General features: G+C 36.9%; 1 protein-coding gene across 1 annotated transcript; it reads right to left on the reverse strand.

The window, feature by feature from the left end:
- Positions 1 to 2,745: 2,745 nt before the first annotated feature.
- Positions 2,746 to 10,858, reverse strand: LOC134745809 (putative polypeptide N-acetylgalactosaminyltransferase 9). Its single transcript, XM_063679898.1, has 11 exons — positions 10,596 to 10,858; positions 9,875 to 9,958; positions 9,343 to 9,493; positions 8,341 to 8,511; positions 6,808 to 6,811; positions 5,909 to 6,065; positions 5,134 to 5,421; positions 4,700 to 4,866; positions 4,080 to 4,274; positions 3,549 to 3,656; positions 2,746 to 2,901 (listed from the first exon to the last, which is right to left on the reverse strand). Exons 1-11 carry the CDS (start codon positions 10,816 to 10,818, stop codon positions 2,758 to 2,760), a joined length of 1,692 nt encoding a protein of 563 aa, XP_063535968.1. The 5' UTR covers positions 10,819 to 10,858; the 3' UTR covers positions 2,746 to 2,757.
- Between the last annotated feature and the right edge of the window lie 364 nt (positions 10,859 to 11,222).

Raw genomic sequence — 11,222 nt, forward strand, 5'->3', positions numbered from 1 at the left:
TCTTTCTTGACCAATCAAAATTTCACAGTTTGTCATATATTCCTCCTTTTCAAATACCATAACTTTCGTCTTACTTACATTTATTTTCATTCCTTTCCTTTCAAAAGATCCATGCATTCTAGTTACCATCTCCTGCAACTCTTCACCCGATGACGCTAGCAATACCAGGTCATCAGCGTAAAGAAGACATTTGACGGGTAACCCACTCATTCTCAGCCCACACTCATCATTTCTCAAATCATGCAAACTACTGTCCATGAACAGATTAAACAGCCACGGTGACGCTACACATCCCTGCCTAACACCCTTTTCGATGCTAAACCACTCAGTGTACGACCCGTTTACTCTCACACAAGCACTGGAATCCTCATAGAGCGATTTCAGTGCCTGAATGAGACGGCCGCTCAATCCATACACCGACAGTACCGACCAAAGTTCATTCCTCACCACTCTGTCATAAGCCTTTTCCAAATCCACGAAAGCGCAATAGACCTTCTGACCTTTGGCCAAATACTTTTCGGCTATGCATCGCAAGGAAAAGACTTGATCCGTACATCCCATACCCTTTCGGAATCCCGCTTGTGCATCCCATACTTTTTCATCGGTTTCTTTCACTACTCTCTCAATCAATATCTTTGCATACAATTTGCCGACGACGCTGAGTAAGCTAATGCCTCTGTAGTTTTTGCAATCCAGTTGTGATCCCTTTCCTTTGTAAAGAGGTACAATGACGGCCTTGCACCAGTCCCTGGGCACTTGACCGGTTCTGAAGCACATATTGAAAAGGCGGTACAACTGACTTGCTACAATGCCTTGTCCAGCTTTCAGCATCTCGACAGAAACTCTATCATACCCTGCAGCCTTCCCTGATTTCATTCCTTTCAACGCTTTCACAATTTCATCCATGCTAATACTATCTTCGTTCTCCGACACGTTTTCAATGCTTTCATTCAACTCCAAAATTGACGTGCTTGCCTTCTCTTTATCAAACAAACTTTCAAAATACTCTTTCCATCTTTCTAAGATGCATTCTTCCTCATTCACTAATCTTCCATTCTTGTCTTTTATTGACTTTAGCTCAGAATTCTGGGTGTTACCCCTGGCTAAACGAACGGACTTCCAGAAAAACTTTATATTTGTTTGGAAATCTTGAGAGAGCCTTTCTTCCATTTTATCTTTCTGTTCGTCTTTCTTTCTGTCTACTAATTCCTTTACTAACACTTTCATTCTTCTATAATCCTTTTTCGCTTCACTGACTTCGTCAAATGAAGCCGTGTGATTTCTTTGGTTAGCTCTTGTGGCTAACCAATCCAACCACAACTTTTTCTTCTTACACACTGCTTCATTACATATTGATAAAATATTATGTAATATTACGATACGAACATTGAAAAACCATTATAATGTTTTTGAAAAAATCCCTGTATTCAATCCATTTAAATGTATTAGGTATAATGTATTTTTAGAAAGGTACTTTTGCTTTGTACATTTTTATACAATATATTCAAAGCGCCAAGTCAACCCATTAGAGGGAAATTCAATATGGCGACCGTCTAAGACGAGAGACAATGTCTATCACCACACATTGTCTTATATTTTAACATAATGACTATTATTTATAACAGCATATTCTTCCTGGCATAACTTTGCAGTTCCGGTGTCAGTCTGTCCACCTGGAAGTTATCCAGCACCCATTTCTGATACAAGTCTCTGGAACACGGCTGCAGTAGAATCTTCAGGCCATCGGCGTACTGTTTTACTGTGAGACATTTCTGTGTTTGCATGTGCCTTATGTTTTGTGTCTAAAAAAGATTAGAAACATCGTTGTATAGATTTTATAAAAATCTACTTGTTTTTTTAAAAAAGGTTAAAAATCGAACAACTAGACGATGAGATACTTGGAGTTACATCTTTGTTTCACCGGCTTATTCGCTTTAACCAAAGATAGATATAACTCCGTAATAAATGGATACAGTCTAAGGAAAAAACGTGCCTCGAAAATTAAGAAAATTTGATTCTCGTTCAGAGGGCGCTACTAGTTTTGGCCAACTGTCGTATAGATGGCGTTAACGGTTTCGTTTGTTATTTAACAATTTTAACGCATATCAGTGACAGAACATGGGTCAAAATCACAAAAATAATTAATGCAAATAAAAAAATCATTTATCTATATTTAAATACATTTTATAGTATTTTTATAAATCTTCATTTTTAGTTTTAAAGTGTGCCGACAGATGGCAGTGAATTTACTGGGGTTACAAAATTTACTATGACAGTACCGCTCTACAGTATAAGTTACTCTATGCTTTAACCAACTGAGGTACCGAAACTTGCTTGGTACCGGTAATTCTTGCCATCATCTCATTCTATGTTGACATGCCTGCTTTTGAGAAGCTCATAGTAACATCCGTTGTTAGATTGCTTTACTCTTTAACACTTATCGACGCTGAAACGGCAAAAGCCGATAGAAAAGGGCTTTAAGTCTACGCAGTAAGAGCGGCTCGGCAGACGCCCTACGCACGATTGATTTCTTAAATTTCCCTTTATACAAGATATATACAGTGGTACTACGTAAACGAAATTAATAACTAGCTTAAGTCTAAAATAGGCCCTTGAGGCATTGTACCAAGGATGCTGGCGGCATTTCCTCGCTGTATCGCAATGCTGATACGTTGTGCGAGGAACGCGGTCGCGGTCACCAGTTACGATAGTTAATATAATTATTATATTCTTACAGATATTAGAGAGAGCATAATATCAATTCGTTCTACCTACCGTTGAATCGTAGAGCCATATTTGTGATGCTGACCGCTTGCAGTAGAAAAGTATGATGGTACCAAACATGTAATCTAAGCAATAGTCATCTCGACGCAGCTCTCCTTCCTTCTCATAAATCCAGTACTGAAAAATTTATAATCGCTTTTATTGAGGTATAAAGTCACTCAAATTATTGCTGAATGTGGTATTTTATATGAGAAGCAGACAAAGCAAAGCATTCCTCAGGTAGAGGAACACATAGCTGGAGATGACAAGCACCATCGAGGCATCGACCGGTATCTGCAGTCTGGGAGCATGTTATGGACAAAGCCAATCACTCAGTTGGCCTCAAGTTCTCATGAAGGAGAAGCGATATATTCCCAGAAGGTTGCGTGAGGTCATTGAGATTAAGAAATATCCAAACTTCAATAGGGAAGATGGGTTTTCTTTACCACTAGTTTAGGATCTAGTAAACCATCTAATAAAGGAACAAGCATGACATCATACGAGGACTCTGGATCGTAGGACTGTGAGACCATAATTGTGACATAGTGTTGAATGGTGTGGACATTTCAGTATAGTAATGTTACTTAAAATAATTGTAATGTATAACTATAACAATTTTGCATGTGCAATTTTGTGCCTTAAAAATTTATAGATTCATTATTTCTGTAGGTACGTGAGTAATTTTGCATTTTGGTTCGAAACGGCAGGATATATTTTAAAATCGTTATACGCCATATAATCCCTTTGTATAGTTGTATTTCTTGTATAACACTTCTTATAAATACCTGATTTCCACCTTCATGGTGACATTTGGCAATCTGCACGTCCTGCTGCGGTTTACGAATGCGGTTTGGTGCGTCGAGGCAATGTCCGTATTTACCGATATGAAGTATCTATAACGATACAAAAGTATGTTGTAATACATTTAGTAATTTATGGCATGCGACTAAAAAATATGAGTACTATAGCAGCGAGTTATTAGACATGTCTAAAGTCAAAAAGAAAAAATTTACTGAAAAAACGCCCATTTTCCAATCTCAATTCAAATCCACATCTATACTAAATATAGCTGCCATTATGTGCACTGTGTAGTTAATAATGTCGAATGCGCCTTCTAAAGATAAGTAAGAAGATGTTAAAGAAGAATAAGTAGAAAACCCACACAAGACCCAAGACCCACAAAGGGTTGTAGCGCCAATGGAAGTAAGTAAGTAGATAAATAAATAGCCAATTATGCCGTGGTGAACTTTCTTCCACCAAGTAGAGAATATTCAGGTGAGAATATATCTTATATTTTCCTTCTTTCTTTAAGTATATTTCAAACTTACTTTCCCACTAGCCACTAAGTCATCAGGAACTTCAATGTCAGGATAAACATTTTTCAAATACCAATCGAAGGACTTGCAGTTCAGTTGTTTCCTTATTTCCTTTCTTTTGGTCACGTCACCGAAATCTCCCTTCTTGAAGTTGATTCTCTCGTAGTAATATTTGGCATAGTCGTCCATCCACACCTATTTAATATAATGCTAAAATTAGTACACGAACCTGTTCAAGTCAATCCATCTATTCATCAAATAGGTAATGATCCAATGAGGTAATGATGGCCAGCACATGTAATTTAATTACATATGTGTAAACAGAACTAAAGTTTGTCTTCAAGTTACTGTTACGGTCAATACGGCGAAGTGTGGCTGCGGGGTAGGTGTGGCTGGCCTTCACATTGGAGCTAGTTTACACATTGATTAGTGTTCATTGCGAGTTCATACATTTGCTATATTTGCTACTAATTGCGTTTAAATGCTTATACGGTTTTTTTTTTACCTTTAAAATCTGGGGAATCTGAAGTAAAAAATAATATCTAGGGTGCAGTAACATTAATTTGGATAGGCAAAAACACGGAAACTACATATTTTTAAAAGCATTCAATGTTCCAAACCTCCGCAACTCTCACTAAGTTCCTCTTGATATTCCTCCTTCCTTCGTAAGGGAACCTCTTTCTAAAAACATGCCCGACGTGTGAGCACGGCACCATCTCCAGACTCCCTCCGCACATCCACACTTTGAATGACAGTTCCAAATTGTCTCCTCCCCAAATCTCCATTCCTAATAAATACGGGAATATAAGTGCGGGTAGTACACAAAAACTGAGCAGCTAGAAGATGTTAATAAAATTCCTTGGCAGTCTGATGGCTGCCCTGCCCAAACTCCTGAAGGGTGGGACGTTTGCATTTCGTAAGCTTTCGTAGCTCAGTCGGTTAAGAGCGATTGGACCGGTGTTCCCAGAAGGTCGCAAGATCGAAGCTTGCCCAAAGCGGTGTTTTTTTTTTTTTCATTTTCCTCTAAACTGATAGCTTTCCAAGCAATACCCACCTTCATCATAATACCCAATCTTCTCAAAATACTTCTTATTTATCGCAAACAGTCCCCCCGATATTGTTGGTGTCTTCACAGCAGACACCATTCCAGTTCTCTGCTCTTCCATGGAATCTGGTATTCCGATCCAGATAAATTTGAGATCCCAAGTGAAGCCTCCGACTCTGAGGTCAAAAATGTCTTGCGCTATGTACTCGAAGGTATTGTCAAGGATAACATCGACTAGCGGACTGGCGACGATTTCGGGGTCCGTATGAATGCGGTCAAGTAAAGGTTCTAGCCATCCTGAAAGAAACATATTTTTTATAAATACCATGCCTTTTCTGGTGGTGGTGATTTTCATCAAGCTAACTTAATGACTTTTATTTATAGTGCCATTATTGGGTTTTGTGTCATACATTTTATTGAATGCTTAACTCGTTTGCGTCTTTTCTGTAGACATCGCAAAATCATGAAAATCCAAAGCAAACTTTTACCGTGCAGCCTCACAGGCGGAATATACTTTTTTCCGTACTTGAGACTCACAAATAAGAAAAACGTGATAAATACTTAAGTGTCCCATCTTGCCTCACTCTCTCTTTTACCGCTTAGTCAGTTGGTCACCTACTTCTATTACCCCGAAATTGGTAAAATATTTAAGGCCTTCATATTCCAGAACAGAAAAGACCTGTTGGAGTTTCTATACTACCAAATACTCGGTATACTAGGTAAAGTCCTTCGACACATACCTACAATCTACAAATACTAGGTATCCCAAATAAACGAAACTTACCTACAGCACACTCACAATGGCTATCCAGAAATACCACAACCTCACTGACAGCATGTTTCATTCCTATCATCCGAGCTCTGATCAATCCCTCGCGGCGCTCGGTCCGTATCAATTTCACCTTAGGGAGCTCGTGCACGTACGATTGCAGACGTGCATGCTTTTAGATGCGCTGAAATTATCCGGTCAGTATCTTTAAGATAGGTATAGACTAAAGGTTACATTCAGATCGCGACTGAAAAAGCGTTACGCCAGCAGCGTTGACGCAGCGGAAAATGGCTGATGTCTGATGTTCAAGCATTAGGTACTGATGCGTTTAGAACGTTCCATCCATCACACATTCTATCGACAAAATTTACAGTGACATAGTTCGTTTTCTACTACTTCAACGCTGCATCGGCAATCAGCAACAACCGAAATCAAAATGTAGATCTGCGTAAAAAAATTACATTAAGTAATTATGTAAAAACTGTTTTGGAATTTTATTTCAGATTTAATGTACCATAGGTACAACTAGAGTTGTGCCATTCCCGGTAACATTCCCCATTTTGTTTGGGGAAATTTCTCGCTCGGTAACATTTTCCATACAAAATGGGTAATGTTACCGGGAACGGCACAACTCTAGGTACAACAATGTGCAAAGCTCAGATTAAATGCAAAGGACCACAGGCCAATTCGAACGTTTATTTGTATCAGAATGACATTTAACTGATGTCATTCAAATATCGTGCATTTCACTTGTACTTGTCCGTAATTGTATTGGCGCGGACGATAACATAATTCAAATATCATTCTAATTTCAGTGTACATTCATTGGCCTGTGTGTATTGGCTTGTGGGTGTTTTACTCGAAGTTTAGAAAATAAATAGGTATAAGTTAGAATATACCTGTAGCAAATAAACAATGCTTACGGCTACCTGCTACCTAATTAGAACTGTATTAAGTTATTTGAAAGCAGATTTCAAAGCAAAAGCGACTACCTGTTAATAATAGTTACCTCTTGTCTGCTTCATCTAATATTTGCCATAGACAGTCACCGAAATTCATATTTTCAATGAAATCAGTCATATACTCGTACTAATTGGAGATCAAGCCAATTTAAATGTAAAGGGCAGTTAGAAGCTCGTCTGAAGTTTGTGCATAAATTTATATGTGAAATGATTTTCTACTAGTTTGAAATTGTTTTGTTGTATGCCATTTGCAATGCTAATGTTATTTACAACCAGCTGGCTTCAACTTTAATTAGACATCCGAATTTAATCAGTCTAATGATTTTAGAAGTATTATAAAAGGAACATTGTTTCATTATCATATCAGTTATTTTAATTTTGTGTTTAATATACGCTGTGTCTCTTTAAGTGCTTTTTTTTTCACACATAGCTTAGGCACAGAAATAGAGTACAAAGAATAAAAAAGTGTGAGACCAAAAACATCGTCCATAGATTTCTAGATTACGTACTGATAAATCTACAATAATATAAAGCGCTAGGGCGCTAGGTAACAATATATAGGATATAAAACTAAAATTAACATTGCTACGATTACGAAATAAGTTTGTGGATACAGTAACAAATTCATATTTATGGCAGTAGAAGTAATTTTATACATAATGATACAATTTAATGAGCGAGTAAAAACAGTCAAAACAGCATGGTCCACCGGAGCGACTTTTAATTATGTTTTATTTGAAGCAACTGAATCAAATCGTCGCTATACTTACTAAACCTCATATCTGCAACAATCATTTGATGGAAATGTCGCCTTTCTTTCATTCGGAATACGGGTGTTTTTGTTATCAAATGAGTGTTGCAGATACATGGTTGAGTAAGTATAGCGGCGAAATGCTTTTTATTCTTATTATATGGATTAAATGATTTGATCTCAATATAAGTACAGCGAAAATTAATGGTTTTGGAGAAATTAAGCACTTGCTAACTACTCGTAACATCAAAAATCATTCAAAATTACAAAAATGACGAATACGCAGATAAATGATTCTACGTTATGAAAATTAAAAAAAAAAAAAACAATAATACCTTGGAATCTGGGGACAAAATCCAGTACGGACTAAAAATATCTGCAGGTACTAATTGCACAAAAGGAACAAGGGACACGTTTCACACGTTGCTCGCAGGAAACCGTGCGCTAGATACTGTGAGTTATACCAATAGCTGTTTTTAGAATTAACTATAAAACGCTAAATGGAAAATTCTACCAGTTTTGATTTTTTAAGCATGCTGGGTTGCAGAATTTAGATTTCACACTAAAAATGTCTTAAGCCGAGCCATATTATTAAAAGAGTAGCGTTAGTATAAGACAGTGATAAATTAAACCAAATTTAGGACAGAATATGGAATCTAAAAAAACTTGCAACTGGCTGGAATTAAATGCCGAAAACAAAATAATCTCTTAAGAGTAAATATAACAACGAAGACTTACGCATGGTAGAAAAATCGTCAACCAAAATAATTTCATTGAGTAGTTTATCGGGCGAACGGTTGAGCACCGAGTGTATGGTCCTCAGAAGCGTAGACCAGGCTTCGTTGTGGAAACAAATGATCACTGAAGCTGGAGGCAGATCTTTGGAATAACTTATTTCTTTACACCTGTTACAACCAATGTAATGTTGGAAAATTTATTGGTTTAAAAAAATCGGCAGGAGACACAATAGCATATAACTCATGTTTTGCGAAGGTTTAACGGTTTAACTTCGTTTTTTTGCTTATAAGCAATTCGTATAAATACGAATTTCTGACCGCTGAATTAAAAAAAAATCCCCTCCCTAATTCCAATTAAATTGTGATGTTTCTGATTTCAATCGCTTAAAGCATTTTCATTTTAGTAAAAATGTTTGTATGAGAGGATCTCAAACTAGCTACTAGCAAATTTTCGACTGGAACAGACTTTTTACCTGGCGTTTTTGACCGCAATTTTTTCAATACTATTCGTGGTTTTCCCAATATAAAAGTATTTAATATTTATAAGAATTGCCCGCACGGATATAATAAAAAAACGTCTTTAAACAAGGAATGTTATTTGTTTCCAGATTTTTTGAATTTCGATATAAGTAAAATCGAAAGTGTCTTCTTCCAAGAAACAAAATGTCTTGTATTATAGAGGTTGCTTGGGCATAGTACTACTTTCTTTTATCAAATAACAAATTATTAAACAAAAAAAGGTCACTTTTATTTAATATTTACATCTTGACCCAATAAAGATGATGATTTGATGATGATGATTTTTCTTTCTTTCTTTCTTTAAAATTCTTATCACAAGACTTTTCAATCTTGAGTTTTGGCAATTTGACATTCTTATCTTATCGTATTTATTACATCGTGTATTTATCTGCACAGTGTGGTTTGTCGCGTATCTTTTAATGGATAAGTTTAAGTATACCTTTTGTCGGTAATAATGGGTCATTTATGTTATGACGTTACCTATGATCTCTCACGTCAGGCAGCGACCGGTTCACAGGAATGACCTCACTGACGAATTCGTTAAAGGCATGGTCCTCCCAGCCTTTGGCTACGAGGGCTCTAATGCTGCCCTTTATTTTATCCTTTATTCGAACTGGCGTTCCGTTCTTGCCTGAATAAAAATAGAATTAGGAACGTTTATGAGGTGCACTGTCGTCTTAATAAATTTGATTTGGCGATACGGAAAGGCGTGAATCAATCCTTTGATACCTATAGAAGTGTCCTACGTGGGCGATCTCTTTGCGAACGCGAACGCCCGTGGGCCTGCCGCGCCGCGCCGCTTCGCTTAGCGTTCGCTTACGTAAGTTACGTAAGACGCTGCGTTAAACGTCATAATTGCGAACGTCGCTAATTTTATTAAGGAAATTGACAGATGCGAGAGGCAGTGGTGGCATCAACGTTGCCGTAGTAATGACGCAACGCAACAGTAATACATCATGTTCTAGACATCTGAATGTTACCTTAACTACGAAAGGCGGAGTGAAGTTTTTACCTGGTGGGTAATCATATCCATTTAGTTCTGCCAGTTTATCTTCATAGGACAAAGTTGGGGAATAGGCATTGAGCATGTCCCAAGCTGCGAACCAAAGTGTTTGCATTTTATAAGGCGCCCAATTCAAACGTACAATTTAAACAATAGGCTTGATGACAAATTTTTATTCAATAGTCGTTCAGGTATATTTTTAGGATCAAATGTCTATATGGGTCTCATTGCATTAAAACAATACAAAAGTCAGAAATGATAGTCAAAGTCCGACAGTCGTACCTAACTCGCGAAACGCTCCTAATAAAACGATAAGTGAACATGACGTTACGGTCCAACTGAGAACCCATCTTAGTATGGAAAACAAGAAAATTGCGATTTTGTCGGTGGAATAGGTATTGCGTTTAGGTATAGATATATAGTTGCTCTACAATCTTATTTTTGATAAAATGTATGGAATCGAATGGTACCATATATTTAACTCTGCAATTTGCAGACTAGACAAATTTACTTTTTGTTTTTATTTCACGCGTGCTTTAAAAATACCTATATTGATATTATAATAATTGATGTGCATTTCGCAGAACACTAAATTCACAATTTAAATGCGCTATGAACTGATTCAACGCAAATTAAATAGAAATATAATATTACCACACAAAATTTTTAGCTTTTTAGAATCCAACATTTTAGGCTACAAAGTCTTGTGTACTTCAGTATTAATGAACTTAATTGTATTCTGTTGAATTATACCTACTTTCGAATCTAGACAGAGACTCGTTCCTAGAGCCATACCGAATTCTATATTTATACAAAGCATGATCCCTTATCTTGCGTTCATCTAGAACCACCAAATTCCCACTTCGAAACTCCCTCCATATTGTGACAAGTGACACTAACCACGCTAAAACTAACACTAGAAATAACTTTAGCACTTTTTTTAAGATTGACATAGCTTCAACACTTTTTCGACACTAGAAATATCTTCAACACTTTTTTAAGTGTGTCCAGTAGACGCTCGAAATGGAAAGTGAGAAATCTCGAAGACAGTTAGTGGTTTGTATCCTAAAATACACAAGGTTGTTTTGTAAATCTTTGTGTCTGTTGATTAAAAGTTCTGGGAACGGTTTTGTGATTGTGAGATCCTGATAATTATCTTCTGCTTATAAGAAAATGCAATTGTTAGTCTTTATATCCCTAAAACGCTGGTAGACTCGCTGTAAGGACGTGCGACTTTCAATCCGGAGGTCGCGGGTTCAAACCCTGGCTCGTACTAATGTTTTTGAAACTTATGTACGATATATTATTTGATATTTACCAGTCGCTTCTCGGTGAAGGAAAACATTGTGAGGAAACC

This window comes from Cydia strobilella, chromosome 12 (assembly GCF_947568885.1).
Source record: "Cydia strobilella chromosome 12, ilCydStro3.1, whole genome shotgun sequence".
NCBI lineage: Eukaryota > Metazoa > Arthropoda > Insecta > Lepidoptera > Tortricidae > Cydia > Cydia strobilella.